General features: G+C 36.0%; 1 protein-coding gene across 2 annotated transcripts in view; it reads left to right on the plus strand.

Moving 5' to 3' along the window:
- Positions 1 to 3,653: 3,653 nt before the first annotated feature.
- Positions 3,654 to 17,359, plus strand: part of syne1a (spectrin repeat containing, nuclear envelope 1a) — a 128,531-nt gene continuing 114,825 nt past the window's right edge. For both annotated transcript variants that reach the window (XM_082147623.1, XM_082147624.1), the window contains exons 1-5: positions 3,654 to 3,774; positions 5,558 to 5,619; positions 15,073 to 15,168; positions 15,827 to 15,910; positions 17,207 to 17,227. In XM_082147623.1, the coding sequence (XP_082003749.1) occupies positions 3,669 to 3,774; positions 5,558 to 5,619; positions 15,073 to 15,168; positions 15,827 to 15,910; positions 17,207 to 17,227 (369 nt within the window). In that variant the 5' untranslated portion in view covers positions 3,654 to 3,668. The remainder of the gene's footprint in view (positions 3,775 to 5,557; positions 5,620 to 15,072; positions 15,169 to 15,826; positions 15,911 to 17,206; positions 17,228 to 17,359) is intronic.

The following is a 17,359-nucleotide window of genomic DNA, read 5'->3' on the forward strand; positions in this document are numbered from 1 at the left end:
TCTGTCTGTCTGTCTGTCTGTCTGTCTGTCTCCTCTTTCGTATTTCTTTCTTTCTTTCTTTCTTTCTTTCTTTCTTTCTTTCTTTCTTTCTTTCTGTCTGTTCTTTCTGTCTCTGTCTGTCTGTCTGTCTGTCTGTCTGTCTGTCTGTCTGTCTCCTCTTTCGTATTTCTTTCTTTCTTTCTTTCTTTCTTTCTTTCTTTCTTTATTTCTTTCTTTCTTTCTTTCTTTCTGTCTGTTCTTTCTGTCTCTGTCTGTCTGTCTGTCTCCTCTTTCGTATTTCTTTCTTTCTTTCTTTCTTTCTTTCTTTCTTTCTTTCTTTCTCTCTGTCTGTCTGCTCTTTCGTATTCCTTTCTTTTTATTTATACATTTTTTGTAACTTTAGTTTATTTTTTCATACTTTTATTTTTTTATTGTTGTGCTGTCAGGATAAAAGCACTTGATCTAACATAAAAATTAATGAAAGTATATATTAAAATAAATGTTCAAACAAATATATAAATGCATATGAACCCAAATAAACTAAATCTGCTAAGATATGATTAAGTGATTGACTGATTTTTCGTTCTTTTTTAAATTTTTTGTTTTCTGAATATGTCTAGACACTGTCCAAATTTGAGGTGTATTGTGTTCACATCTGTCCTGTTAAGAGCATAAATCTTCTGAAACCACAGGAGGAAGTTCCCATTGTTGTAATCATATTGAGTTATTCATAAAATCATTTGTGTCTTTGGAATGTAATTAGTAATGGTAATTTGGCAGCATTATGGATTGGTGCCGATGCAGAATTAGTCCCATTTGAAGGGTTCACTTGTGTAAATGGGAAAGCGCTCAAGGCTTCCGTTATCAGTGAGGGTAAAGTGCTAATAGCACACTCTCTGGTCAGAGATATAAATAATGGTGTATGTGTAGAAAGAGTTGTTGCTATAGTGATGAAGGAATTGAGCAATAATGGAAAAGAGTGTTCTTATTCACTATAGCCTATGTGAAGGAATAGAACAGTTTAGGGCTAGGGGAACGTTATGGTTAGTTGTGATTTAGTTATAATTACTTTTCTCAAATTTGCATTGTTAAAAATAGGTAATTCTAGTCAAATGGAGATCTACACAATTCTCCCTCTTAATTCATAAGTTTTTTAATTTAAATGGAATTCACAAAATACTGAAAGTGGAATTTTCTAAAAATGTCCATAAAATTAAAATGTATTTATTAAATCTAATGATATATAAAATAATGACAAATTCAATATATATGTCTGCATGACATATAAAGCCTCCAAATTAAATGTTTAACCTTTCAAATAAGGTTTGTCAAGCTGTCATTCAGTTACATTCAAGTTTATCTTGACAAACTTTCCTTTCTTTGTCTTGAGGAACATCTGAATTTCTTTAAATTTAAATTAATATAAGAATTCTGTTCAAATTTTGTAAAATTTGTAATTTATTTGTAATTTAAAGGACATTTCAATGAAATGCTGAATGCCGCACAATCCTTGAGGCACAAGTTTTTTTTAGTTGATCATTATGTGTACATTCATAAATAAAAATGAGAAAAAATTAATTGGCAAGCATGAAATAAAACGTCTCTTGGGAAATCAGCAGGTAGCGATTACTAGTGTAAAATTTACAATTTAGTGAGGCTGCACCACTGCATCTATCAATGTATATTAGTTCTTGAGTTTACCACTAGGTGGTGTACTACCCTTCTTTCTTTCTTTCTTTCTTTCTTTCTTTCTTTCTTTCTTTCTTTCTTTCTTTCTTCCTTCTGTAAGTGGAGTACTGCCTTTTTTGAGCACTAGAGTGAAACCCATGAGGTTAGTTGATAGCCTGAGGTATTAGGCACACCAACCCTGCATGTTTGTACTCTAACCTCTGCAGATCTCTAGTCCAGAATAGCCCTCAGCCTTTATACAACCTTCTTTTAGTAACTCCCATGTTGAGAATGAAGGCTTTTCCAAAATGCTGTCTTTTTTTCTTTTGTCTTTCACATGTGGATTTTTCTTTAGCCTAAAGGAGCTCTTACAGTATCACCTCCATATTATATATATATATATATATATATATATATATATATATATATATACAAAACTAAAACAGACTCGCCTGTATAGACAGTAATATAGATCAAGTCAAGTCACCTTTATTTATATAGCGCTTTATATTATACAGTTTGTTTCAAAGCAGCATTTTGGCTATTGTTCAGTGTTGATTGAACACTATAAAGCAGTTCTGCAAAACAGATAATGGATACATATATTTTATTCTTAGTTTTATGGTATTAAAATAAGTCAGTGTTTTTTTCAAGGCTTGTTTTCTTTCGTTTTGATGGTGTTTTTGGTCAATGCACTATGCAGTTCAGGACCATGGACAGAGACTCGTCACATCCACAGCAAAGCATTGTTGTCTGCTCAGATTATGTCAAATCATCTGTCATTAGAGAACATTAGCCACTATAACTATAAAAATACGTTATTGTGTTAGCTTTCTTGTAGTGTCCCTTCACCACACATAACATCTTAACTGTAACTCTTTCTCTTTGTCTCATAAGCACTCTTAAATAAATACATGCATGCGCATACCTGTCAGAGATTTTCATTAAAGATATCGCAAGACAGATTGAGAAGAGAAGTGAAGATAACTGGAGACTGATAGCATATGACAGAGGCCATTTGATATTAATGACTTCCATCATTAAAAACCCTTTGGGAGGAGACGAATAAAAGAGAAAATTATACCCATGATTAATGAAACTATCATAATTTTAAAGATTATCATTCTCCCCCGGCTTTTCATTTTCTCATATCTTCATTTTCAAGAACCTGCAACATTGGTGCGGTGTTAACTTTCGATCTTTTTTTTAGTGTATAAAATATTTATTTTATGCATCTCAAGCCTGTACTGCATTCTATAATTATCATTTATTCGAATAGCAAGTTTGTTTATAGCACAAAGTGTCATAAAAGGCCCCAGCACATCTCAATAATGCATCTAGCAGTGTAAGGCTGTTTGTTTTGTTTGACTGTTCTAGGAGGTTTATAAAGCCACTGGGAGCGGTAGATCAGATCGAGCAGTGTTTTCAGGCAAAGTTAATCAGCTCAGGCAGGCAGCTTTTCCTGAACCGCAGAATCCAATACATTTTGTGGGAGGAGAGAGAGAGAGAGAGTTCAGCTGATCTCAGGGAATTTCAGTGCCGAGCACGTCCTGCCTGGTCCAGTCTTTAAAGAGTGTGCTTTGCAGGCTATATGACTCACAACACATATACGCACACCACTCCCCCTCCCCTCATACGCTCAGATGTGTGATGACATCACACATTCCCATACAAACGATTGGTTGGAGGCATAAGGGGAATTGTTCCTGCAGAGAGTGTAAAGACAGAGATGCTGAGACCGGTGCTGCACACATGCACACATTCCCACTCTTTTTTTGTTGCATAGGAAGGACATGGACAGGACATTTCCACTATGATTACTTGCGTTGGATGGTGAGAAGGAAGTAGAGAACCTAAAAAAGAGGTGCATGAACGACAAGAAACGGATCAGAATATTTAGGAAGAGAACAGCAACAGCTCCATAAGAGGGTGGTTGAGAGTAGTTGACCCTGTGCAAGACCTCTGACCGTCACAGGTGAATGTGCTCTTCATGGACTTAAGATCACAGAGGCACTGTGGGAATGGAAGTCAAGGGCAAAGTGACAAGACGATGGGAGGATGTAGCTGCCAAAAAGAAGTCTGGCACGTCCCTCAACTTAGTGCCAGGGGTTTATCGACACCTGCGTGGTAAGAGATTGCAGTGCTCGTTTATAAATGCATCTGGTTTCAATGATAGACATGCACTTGTAATTTACATGTGTTTTGTCAGATCTGCATATTTAACCTGTTTTTTTTGTGCATCTATACAATGTAGAAATTTTATGTCGAAACAATTTTGACTCAGAAATTGCTCATTTTACAATTAACTACAAAGAAATGGCAACGAACACAGTGAATTCAACTTGAAATTTTGAAGCAGAAAGACTGAAATAATATTTTCTTGTCTTTTTAACAGTGTACGCGTGTTAATGTTGTGTTGTCGAGGTTATTTTGGGGAATAACAGGGTCGTCTGTAGGGCATCCTGTGCACACATGTAGAAAATGTTCAAAACAGCTCAGCAGGTTCTTGGATGCAGTGTGGATCATTTCTGACTGCGCGAGAAAGACAGTCGAGGAAGTGTTGATTAATCCTGGTGGCTATTTTGGAGATTTAATTAGAAATTAGAAGAAAAATTACACCTGGCTATAATTATAGGTACAATGGAGACATTTTGTGGGTGTATGTGTTAGACAGTGAGTTTGCATCTGTGTTTCCCGCTCAAAGTCACCCTGTCCTTATGATGGTGGGCTGGGCACTCATACACACTGTAATACACACTGTAATACACACACATGCAGCTGCAAATCTTTTCTATTGCCAATGCCATCTATCACACTCATCTTCTCATCAATATTTGATTCCTTTAGCTCTGAAATAAGCTTGATCAAACTATTAATTCACAAAATACAAGATTTTTAGCACAAATGGCAGTGGCACATATGGTCTGCATTATGCATGAGCCAGGTCCCCTTTTTAACACACACACACACACACACACACACACACACACACACACACACACACACACACATAGTGACTGGATTCAGTGTAATCCATCAGACAGTGCTTTCATTAAAGACGCTGGCTCTGTGTCAGTTGTCGTCTCATGCTGATATAACAGTTAGGAGAAAGGATATTACTGTCACCTTGCAGTTCAGAATCAGGACTGAGGCTTTTGTTTAGAGAATGACATATTTATGTTGCTTTCATTTGCTTACAGGATACAGTAGGAAATATCACTGTGAGTGAGCTTGTGAAAATTGGGTTTTCGTTTTAGCTCACTGTATAGGGAATGGAAACTGGTGCCCACCTATTTAATGTTGTCCTGGATCCCAGGCTATATTTAAATATTATATTTGCAACCGTTATGATACCTATTATATTTATGTTTATGAGTTTGGTAACTGATATGCAGAACCAATATGCAGAACCGATATGTGATTAATTATTGTTGTATTTCTGCTTTTTGACACAGTAACATCTAAAAACAAATCTCTAGACACAATAATGCATTGTTTTGCAATTAATTTTAATCATTGTTTTAATGTGTTTTGTGCATTGTTTTGTGCTTACTGTTATGTTTAAAATCCTATGTGTTGCTCATATGAGAATGACATTTTTTTTCATGTATATTAAGTGTTCATGTAATGCATAAGAAAGTTACTTATAGAGAAATTTACTCAATGGGCTCAATAGTAAAGAACCAAAAACCAGATAAGTATAAAAGTGTAAATATTGGTAAAAAATATTTGTCAAACCGATAATCTGTCTATTCTATATTTCTAAACCTATATTTCAGACAGAATAGCCAAGAACCGAATTTTATTGTGATTCTTGATGGATCTTACAGTAATGTATCATGTTTTGTTTAAGGTTTAAGATCTGTTCTGTCAGGATTCTGAAGTGTGTTGTGTTTTGTCTTTACTTTAGATGAGCAGGAAGCTGTGCAGAAGCGAACTTTCACAAAATGGATCAACTCTCATCTAGCAAAGGTGAGCCGAGTCATGTGAGGTTTCTGAACCAACATACATACATTCATGTGTGCAAGAAAATAAGCACCTGAATGTTAACCACCTCTCTCCACACTGCAGTTTTAATCTGTCACAAGACCGGTGGCACCAGTTCAGGTCAAACATGAACATGCACTTTAATCTCCTCTTTAGATTACTGTGCCTCATTTTACCAGGGTACAGTCAGTCTGCTGACAGTATTTACCTATAGACAGCTATGTAACACTACAACATGTAATATACTTATAATATACTATAATATACTTACAATAGGGCTGCTTTTTGTTGGATTTGAAAACAAAAATGTGAAGGTTATAATATTATCTATAAACACTTATTGACTCATTAATTTATCTGTTAAAACATGTCATTTGAGCTGTCAAGTTGTTGCGATAATTCTAAAATACAGTTGTTTTAGGGTTTATGGTGTTTTTTCATGGCAACAAAGTAGTCAAATTGAAAATAACTTTACACAGAAAAGGTTAATATGCAATTTTTTTCACACTAAAATCATGTTAATATGCGTATGATTTTGTGGCTATACTATTTTAATGTTTTGACTTTGTGGTAATCAATATTTTGCCACATGTTGTGTTGATTAAGCTTGTATTTAACCCGGAATATTCATTTAAATCATTTGAATTTCCATTATCACAACAGGGACATTATTAAAAGCTTCCAGAGAAACAGGTGCTTGTATAAACACAAGCACTTATTAGCTATGATATGCATGTAATAATAGCTTGATGCCTTATTGATTTGTGTGTAAAGACAAGAGTGACTGGTCAAGCCGTTTTTAATTAGCTGCCACTCCAGATAATTCCAGTGTGATCACCAAGACCTGACTTGGCTAATCTACTGTGACGAGGAGCAGGAAATTCATTTGAAATATCAATCTGTGGGGAATACGTATTTTGTGCACACCAGCGCCTCTCCAGAGTAAATGTTAACCACAGAAGAGTTGACATTTGTACGTTATTTATTTATCTGTTTGCTCATTATCATCTGTCATGGACATATTGGACCTGTCTGTTAGAGTTGGTGGTGAGATTCATAGCATCGGTTTGCTTGAAGATGACAGTTAGAGTTTATGCTCTGATTATTTCACTGACGAGAATCCTCAGGTTTAGTGTTTCCACGCCTATTTAAACAGCTTCTGCATGACAGGATGCTTTCTGGAAATTTTAAAGCATATTTACAAGCATATTACATGTAGGCCTGGCTTATATTAAATTAATCTTATTTCTCAGTTTTTTTTTATACTATAGTGTTATTTTAGTATTATTATAGTATTTATTACTATTTTGAATTAGCTTTTATTTTTCAATTTCAGTTTCATTTTCATTTTAGTAATTTTGTTATGTGCTTTTTTCCAAATTGGCTTTAACATATTTTAGTTTTTATTTTCATTTTAATTTTAGTCATTATAGTACTTAAAGTTATGTATTTCAATTTTTTTAAGGTACACTATGTAAATCTTGGCCCACTAGTGGTTAAAAAAACAAAACGGCATGCATTTTGCGGAAGAGACTTTTTTTTGGTTGTGCTTCAGCTGTGCGGATTAATATGACCCTTCACATTAGATAATGCTTGGATATGAACATTTATCTCTTCAATAAAACACCTTACTCACCTGTTGAGTAATAAAAACGCCATCTCCGCAATCCTTTTACAACATTTCAAATCCCTCAGTTCCCTCCATCTCCAGCCAAGCCAATGTTGATTCTTGTTTTATTACGAGCTCTGTCGCGTTCTCTTTTTGCCTGCAGACTCTCCACCTTAGTATTTGTTTAAAATTAGTGATTCAGAGAGGTTTAAGATTTTAGGGCTGTAATCAACCAAAGAAAATCTTGGTCGACTGAAATCCTGAAATTTTCGACTAAAAATCGACAAAAAATTATGTTAGGAAAAAAAAACGTTAAATTAATTAGCTGCGCACTGTGCGCAGCACTTGGTAGCCTTGTTGTCCGCCTAAATGAATTATAAATAAACATAAAAAACAAGTAGGCTATTTGCAGTATATTAAATCATTTTTGACCTAATTATTTTTCACTGAAATGAGTCTGACACATGAGTCCGTCGGCTCTGACAGCGTTGCATCACGTGCGCCTGCGCAATATCAGAGCCTATGATTTCCGAAAATAGTAACGTTACTGTTGTCAACTAGTGATATCATCACAATAACTTTTGAGGAATATACAACAAAATTTAGACAATTGTTTTTGTCATATGTATTATAATAACTGACAGACACTATCATTTCAGCCGCTCTGTGCAGCTCGCATGAACATAGGAGCTCACCTTCGCGGCTGAGACACGAATAGACTATTAACTTAAAGCTTTTACTCTTAAACACAAAAGGCACGTCCACTTTAATAAAAAAATAATATTTATTAAACAAACCAGATCAAGAGCAGAAACGAAATAAAGTGCATAACTGAAAAATAAAGCATAGGCTCAAAACGAATACAAACAAAATTTGCACAGCGCAAATTTGTATTCGACTTTTTTCCCGTTTTCTATTTTTTTTTAAAATGCTGCCACACTGCCGATATCTTTGTTGACATGGTAGAAGAGGACTGACTATGAATTAAACGCTCTCACAATAAATAATAAATAAATAATATTCAGCAAACCTTCTAGTAGCCTACTTTCTTCAATCTGTCTCTCTTCTCCAGTGGGTTGGGCTAATCCAAAAGAAGTGAAAACAAGGGGGGTGTTCTGAAGACAGACTGTTACCTGTGAAACAGGGGTGCTCTGAAAACACCCCCATTAGCAATTAGTGCTTTCCACCTGATGAAATGAACGCGGCAAAACTGATGAAATGAACGCGGCAAAAATTCGACCAATCAGAATTTTGGTCGAGCCAGAACGTATCGACCAATTAATCGACTAATCGACTGGGAGATTACAGCCCTACAAGATTTAGCGTGCTCCATGTCAACTTTTCTCTCTCATTGTGACAACTAACCTATCCCACTCCTACACATACATCAATGTAGCCGCAGCAAATTTTCACTATTTACAGATATGACGAGACGCGCGTAGACGAGTGACGCATGTACGCAATTTCCCACACAAAAAAAGTCCCGTTAGGTCTAAAATATAAAATATAATATAATATTATTAGGTCTATAATATAAAAATATAACACTTATGGTATAATAGGCTTATTGTGAATCAGGACAAAAACACATTTTAGAAGAAATATTGATGTGTTGACTCATTTATTTATTTTTAAACTTACAAAAGCTTTATTTTGCTTTATTTCGATTACTGAAAACTATTTTTAATAGTTTTATATTTACTTAACAATAATAACTCTGATGTATCATGGAGTTATAGTTGATTGGTTAATTAGCAAATTGGTAAAATTGGTAAAAAGCTTAAAACTTAAGCTGAATCCGGCTCAGAAATCAAGGTTTTCAGTGGACTGCATTGAAGAGAGATAGAGAAGACTTGGAACTTGGACGTGCAATCTGATTGTATGAAAAAGACGTGACACGATCCTATTGCTTCAATAGACATGAGACTTTTTTCATGAAATGTGTGTGCAGGAAGGACAGAAATGGGGATTGTCTCATTAAAATTGCAAATAAATAACTGTTTGAACTGATTCTAAGCGTCAGAATCAATTACATTCTGTGTATCATGTAAATTCAAAATAATTTGTTCAATAGCTGAACACCACCACACCATCATAGACTCCCGCTGTTCCCACTTCTTTGCTGGTGCCCTTTAACCTCATCCCACTGCTGAATGATGTTGCCTTGGTGACGGCACTCTCAAGTATTTGAGGGAGAAGTTTGAGAATGCATGTGCCAAATAGGAAGAAATATGACTCTTATAATTGTTGACAGGATGAACATACAGTAGACTGATACACTGAAGTGAAACTATGTGTGCTATTTTAGTGATCACAAGCATGTTTAGAATTGGGTTTCAGGTATTTCTCTATCCTGCCACCAAATCACTAATGCAAATGTGATTTTCCAGCTCTATAATTCCTAGCCCAAAGGCACCGGTTTAATTCTTGTAAGATAACACAGAATGAGAATCACACACCGTCTCTGTCTCTCCACTCATTCCTTTATAGAAGTATCAAAAGAGTATTAGAGGATGCACACACAGGTCCATGATAGATAATGAAATGTAATTAGGTGTGAACAGAGTAAATTAGGTCTGTTAGTTCCAAGTTTCAGTAGTGAGTGATTGAAATATTGCAGTTGGGCCTCGGAGCCTTTTGTATGTTGACTTGAATGCCCACTGGCTGCTTTTCATATTACAGTCATTTGCAGAGTTTGCAGTTATCAGTGAAGCATTAATCCTTGAACAGGTTCCTGCCCTAGAGTTATATAAATATAGGAATATATGCTTACTATTATCATTGCTGTCTATGCTGTTTAAATGGATCAGTGAGTAATGAAGAGTGTGTGAATATCATTCTTAAAGGAATAATTCAGCCAAAAATAAAACATTCATATTTCTCACCTTGATGTAATGTTCCCTTTTTCGTGGAACACAATTGGGAGTGGTTTTATGAAAGAATCTTTCATTTGAACGAATCAGTTGATCATAGTGATTCATTTAAGAATCAAACTCTGGAAGTCACTGGATGGGAAGATTGTAATTGATTCATTTCTGTTTGTTCATATCATAAGGTATTATATGACTTTGGAAGACTTGTGATATAGCTCAGTAATTATGGACCACTTTTTATGACACTTTTATGGGTTTTTGTGTCATTTTTGGAGCTTGAAAGCTCCAGTATTTACATTTTCTTCATTGTAATTGTATAGACAATGGCATCCTGTTCTCTGTGCACGTCTTGTGAAATTGTAAAGGTCTAAACTTCTTACAAAAGGCAAAAAGATCTGCTTAGCTTCAGATCAAGGTCCTGGTTCGACCCAATAATCAATTCCGACAGAATTGATCAGCATTGCATTAGAAGATTTACCAGAATCCTCATACTACAAACCATTCATTAAAAGATACCATCACAGGATGCATAGTGCCTCAGGTCTCTTTACTCATACATGTACTTGCATATTTGAAGGACATCAGAGAGGCAGGACTGAAGCACTAATCTGCCTAAGAGCCTCAACTTGATTATCCACTAGAGAGAGAGAGAGAGAGAGAGAGCGAGAGAGAGGAGTGCGATGGAAAGGAAGAGAGGCCACCCTCCATTTCAATTTTGTCAAATCCTCTCAGACAGGGTTAGGGCTTAATTATGGCATGCCCAATATTGAGGATGAGCTCATTTCTCATGTGTTTGTCAGATGGGTGAGCGGCACACAGCAGCCTCCCGGACACCCTGCTGGCTGCACCTGCTTTGTCACGGGTGTATATTAACGCCCCATCAGGTTTCTCTCTGAATTATAAGATTCAGTAATCAGTGCCCACAGATTTACAAACTGTACCCTCAGTTTAACAATTACTGCTCACAGATTTGTAAACAGTACCCTCAATTTGGTAATTTGTACCCACAGATTCATAAACTGCACCACTGCTTTCTAATCTAGATCTAATCTAATCTAGATCACTCTTAAAAAATAAGGGTTCTTTATTGGCATCGATGGTTCCATGAAGAACCTTTAACACAGTGGTTCTCAACCAGGGGGCTGGGGCCCATTAGGGGGCCTCAACAAACTTCAAAGAGGGCCTCAAGATGACTTCAAATTATTAAAAATAAAACGAAACAAGCATGAACATAACTAGGTGTCCTAACCAGATGCGATGCGATAAGATTCCATCGACAAATAATTTGTCTGTCCACACTAGACGGGACGCGACTGCGAGATGCGTAAAAATCAACCAAACCCACAGCCAATCAGAACAGCGTGTGGGCGGAGTCTCGCGGCAAGCGCACAGCATCAGAGAGTAATCTTGACGGCAATCGCAAGAAAATGGATAAGTAGGCTACATAATCAAATTCATAAATATTACACCATTTAAACATTATTCAAATACATAGGCTACTGAGTTACTGAAACAATCTTTGTCAAATAATACACTTGTTTGTTCACAGTTTGAATGTTCTTGTTTCCAGTTGTTTAATTTCAAGATCTGAGGTGAATTATACATTGTTGCTTTTACAGCTACAAAGCTGGGAGCACTAGCACTAAATTATATTCAAAGTCACATTACACGCTTTTAACATTATATAAAGCACATAAACAATACATGAGATTATCATTGCCACGGTTTGTGTTTGTTGTTCAAGCGCGACGTCGCAGAAAACTAGAAACCGTTTCTAAAATAGAATCGACGCCGTCGCGCTGGTTAGGACAAAAACTCCGATTAACATGGAAAAGAGACCTTTTATCGCGTGTCGTTGGGAAATGCTGTAAGCTAAAACAACTAAGAATCAAGATATTTCTTATTATTTAGTCATTTTTATAGTGAATATACACCTTTCTAGTTATGTCAAGCTCTAAAATATATTATTGGGTAGAGTGAGAGGGGCCTTCAAATATTCTTGTGGACAACGGAAGTCAAAAAGGCTGAGATCCACTGCTTTCCATTGTCCAGAAGGTTCTTTATAGTGGAAAAAAGTTTCTTTAGATTATTAAAATGTTCTTCACATTAAAGCTACACATAGTAATCTCCCTCTCGCATTCGTCACGGTGCCACTGAGTGTAAAATTGCGAAAGGCTATGCTTGAATTTCCAGGTATGTCCCTCTTTGGCGAATGTATTTTCAACATGGCTGCCGCCATACGAGCGACTCGCTCGTATGTATTATAAATGGCAGATTTTACGCTTACGAGAATACTTTATTAGTTGGTGGAAGTAATTACACATGAATGAACACATATACTTTTGATAGAACAAAGTGTTTTTTGCTAAGAATCAACTTAAAAAGTTACACAGTGTAGCTTTAAGAAAAAAATTGTTCTTTTGGTGTCTTAAGTGGATTGGCAATATAAAAGTAAAATTTTTATTTTTGGAAACAACATTGCGGTATAATACTGTATCATTCTTAAAAGGATAGTTCACCCAAAAATCATTTGATTATTTATTTTATTTTATTTATTTAAAAAGAAAAAATGAAAATTTTCTTTGTTCCATCTAATAAAAGTCAGTGCCATACAACATTGGACCCCATCTGTAAATTAAATATATAAAATAAATCTAAATGTTACTTTTTTTATTTTATTGGGTGGTTTAAAAATGATTTGGTGCACAAGCTGCAGTCGAACAGTATTAAGCCATGACCTACTCTCAACCTTAATTGAACCCCGTAACAGTGTCTCTCTCATCTCTGACTGATATTGAAAACAGTTTGAGTGGCCCTCGGGCGTTTGTACGTTCACGTGAACTTTGTTTGGGTTACTCAGAACATGCATCTACCGTAGCTAAACGCTGTCACTCCGCTGAATACATCAGTAGCGCCTGCCGTGACAATCTATTTCCATCAGTAATAACCAGACACAGATAATTAGTTTGTTAAGCCCTGCTGCTTGTGCATTTGTGTGTTTTTTTCTCTTATTTTTCATTAGTTGCATAATTACTCAAAGTGCCTCTTTTTAATGTAATATCCTATAAGGTGATTTTATCCAATTAGCTTTTGAATTATTTAGAGCTAATTGGAATATCTTAGCAATTCCTCCCCCTGCTCTCTCAAAAATGCTTCAAGAATTAATCTTTTAAAAATCATCACTCATTTCTCCTTTCTGCCTCTAATTAAGGTCATTCCACTGTCGTTTCCCTTGACTTTGTTCACTTTATACACACACGTACGCACGCACGCACACTTAGACACACTTACTTTCACTGTTTCATATTAATCTCCTCATGAATGACTTTGGCACCCGGCTGCTTTTTCACTCCAAATCCCAGTCATGTGACTGCTGTCTTAAGAGAAATCCTGGAAGTGTCGTCCGGGTAAAGAGGAGCTGTGTGTTTGGATTAGTGGAGGGGCTTCATCAGGTCAGACTCTCCAGAATCAGCACTTTACACAGGCTTTATAGATGCTTCTTAAGCTCTTCACTGTCACAGACCGACAGCACCAATCTCCACTGGGGTTTAATCAGAAAGCTTTTGATTCAAACTCGCGTCACAACTGTTTAGGATGTCAAAAAAATTCGATCTATCTATCATTCTGTCTATCATTCTACCGTTCGTTCTATCTATCTATCGTTCTATCTATCGTTCTATCGTTCTATCTATCTATCGTTCTATCTATCGTTCTATCATTCTATCGTTATATCTATCATTCTCTCATTCTATCTATCTATCGTTCTATCTATCGTTCTATCATTCTATCGTTCTATCTATCGTTCTATCGTTCTATCTATCTATCGTTCTGTCTACCATTCCATCATTCTATCTATTGTTCTATCGCTCTGTCTATCTATCGTTCTATCGATTGTTCTATCGTTCTATCTATTCTATCGTTCTACCATTCTATCATTCGCTCTATCATTCTATCTTCTATCATTCCATCATTCTATCTATTGTTCTGTCTATTAATCGTTCTATCATTCTATCGTTCTATTTATCGCTGTCTATCTATCGTTCTATCTATTGTTCTATTGTTCTATCATTCTATTGTTCTATCATTCTGTCTATCGTTCTATCATACGTTCTGTCATTCTATCGTTCTATCTATCGTTCTATCATTCTATCTATTGTTCTATCATTCTGTCTATCATTCTATCTATTGTTCTATCGTTTTTTCGTTCTACTATTCTATCATTCATTCTATCATTCTGTCTATCGTTCTATCTATTGTTCTATCGTTCTTTCGTTCTACTATTCTATCATTCGTTCTATCGTTCTATCTATTGTTCTATCGTTCTTTCGTTCTACTATTCTATCATTCGTTCTATCATTCTGTCTATCGTTCTATCTATTGTTCTATCGTTCTTTCGTTCTACTATTCTATCATTCGTTCTATCGTTCTATCTATTGTTCTATCGTTCTTTCGTTCTACTATTCTATCATTCGTTCTATCATTCTGTCTATCGTTCTATCTATTGTTCTATCGTTCTTTCGTTCTACTATTCTATCATTCGTTCTATCATTCTGTCTATCGTTCTATCTATTGTTCTATCGTTCTTTCGTTCTACTATTCTATCATTCATTCTATCATTCTGTCTATCGTTCTATCTATTGTTCTATCGTTCTTTCGTTCTACTATTCTATCATTCTATCTTCTATCATTCTATCGTTCTGTCTATCTATCATTCTATCTATCGTTCTGTCATTCTGTCTATCTATCATTCTCTCATTCTATCTATTGTTCTGTCTTTCTGTTCTATCCTTCTATTGTTCTTCTATCCATATATACTTCTATATCTATTGTTCTGTCTTTCTATCACTCTATTTTTCTATCATTCTATCACTCTATCTGTCATATATATAGTTCTATTTGTCTATGGTGCATAACAAATATTTTGAAGTAAAATGTTGTTTTTTCCTCCCTATGCAGTGTAATCCTCCTTTGGTGGTCTCAGATCTCTTTGAAGATGTTAAAGATGGAGTGATGTTGTTGGCTCTTCTTGAAGTCCTGTCTGGTCACAAACTGGTAAGCTAAATGTGCTTTTGCTTGTTGTGGTATTTGATTATACTTATTTAACAGCAGTACAAATGACTTAAACATTTAGATTTAAATTTCCGTAATATACAATCAGCATTGTTTTAATGTTGTGACATTGTTTTAATTTATAGAAAACATGATAATACAAGTCATATTACCAATAATACAGTATATAAACTGCACATTATTAGCACTCACACACACACACACACACACACACACACACACACACACACACACACACACACACACACACACACACACACACACACACACACACACACACACACACACATGTGAATTCCCACATTCTCAGTAAACAATCCCATAAGGCTAGTGATGCCTCAGGTCTTTGCAGTGCTGTAACAATCGATATACCAAGTGGCACACAGCGCTTTGATTTTTTTCCTTTCTTTTTTTTCTCTTGCTATCTATTTGGTGTCATCTTGTTTTCCTTCTTATTGTCTTTTGTCTTTCTCTCTGTACTATACATAACTATCCTGCTCACCTGCTTTCTTGTTGTCTCTCTCTGCTTTTCTGTTTGTTTCCATCTCTTTCTCCCCGTTCCTTGCTGGGTTATTTCCATTTTCCTCTGTCTATCACCGTTTTCCTTTTGTCTGCTGTGCTATCCTCTCTCATCCTACAGCCATGCGAGCAGGGCCGCAAGCTGAGGAGGATCCACTGGGTAGCTAACGTGGGAAGAGCGCTCAAGTTTCTGGAAGGCAGGAGGGTAAGGCAGTCCATTCCCAGAGTGCTTTGCTCAGGTGTACAGCTCCAGGTCATAACCACTCAGTCTGACCTACACAACCTTTTCCCCCGCTCTGCTCCGCTCTTTCCCCCGCTCTGCTTCTCGGCACCGTCTCACAAGAGACAAAGAGAAGGAAAACCTAGTTCTTCATTTCATGTTTAATTCTTACTCTAAACGACAAGAAATTATGTTTCGTTCAAATCACCAACAAATGAAGGATTTATGGATTAATTAGAACATGCTAGATGGCTCAGCATATTTATGAGGTGATTTTGACACCTCAGCCTGAAATCATTTTCCTTATTGAGGTTTAGTCCTGAGTCATCATATTATAAATCTGTCTCTGCTGCCTCACATTTAGCAATGAGGTTTCCTCATGGAGTCTCTGAAAGCTCCAAAGCTGAACAAATGGACTAATTAAGGGTTAGATAATGTACAGTCAGCTATGCATTCTCACAATAAGTCCTAAAAAGGTGACCAGGACCCTGTTTTGAAAAAGACATTATAACATAAAAAATCGACTATATTAAAAATGTATATATAAACATAGATATACAGTACATAGTAAAACCATTGTGATTTGGAGAAATGGAGCCCATTTTTCCCCCTGAATAAACAGGATATTTTTTCATATCATCTCTCTGGGGAGAACGACATAGATATTTCATTTACTGTGTAGCTGTGCTTCAGACTTTCATTATACAGCCTGTCAGTGAATGAAGCTGAGCTAAGCCTCCCACTCCTGAGGTGGTCTGTCTGTCTGTGTATCTGATCTCTCAAGGAGCTGAGGATTCATTTCGTAAGCTACAGTCTTTCACCATCTTATCTGTCTCTGTCATCCCTCTCTCATCTTTCTCTATTCCCTGTGGAGCACAGTGGGAGAAACCAGAGTAGAGAACTGTTTTGTATTATGTCGAACTGTACTTTTACATCCAACCTGGGACACAATATTTTAAAGAAATTGATGTTTTTATTTTATTTTGTTTTATTTTTTAAGAAAGTGGATGTTATGATTGTGTGTGCGTGTGTTTTTGTGTGAATTTGTCATTCATTCAACTTGTATGTGTGGCTGGTTCTTAATGTATCTGCCTTGGTGTGTGTATAACAATGGGTGCAATGCACACTTTGTTTGTCACTGAAGGGTTTTGGGTTATCTCAGAGCTGGGGGTCCTTATCACATGTCCTTCAGTTGATGAGCCACACTTTTGTTAACAGCATGTATTGACCTCTATTCTTATTTTTTCTTTCTTTCTTTCTTTTGTTTTGTCACCATTTCAGTCGGCATACAGAGGATCTCCGGTTAGTGTGACCTTTCCTGTGACTGTCTACAATGTCTGTGATTGACACTATCACTTTTTGAATCAGGATGTTGTTTGTGGAATAGAAAAGGTTTTGAAGACATTTTGAAGAATGTCTGAGCTGCTCTCTTCC

Source organism: Leuciscus leuciscus, assembly GCF_965113295.1.
Source record: "Leuciscus leuciscus genome assembly, chromosome: 19".
Lineage (NCBI taxonomy): Eukaryota > Metazoa > Chordata > Actinopteri > Cypriniformes > Leuciscidae > Leuciscus > Leuciscus leuciscus.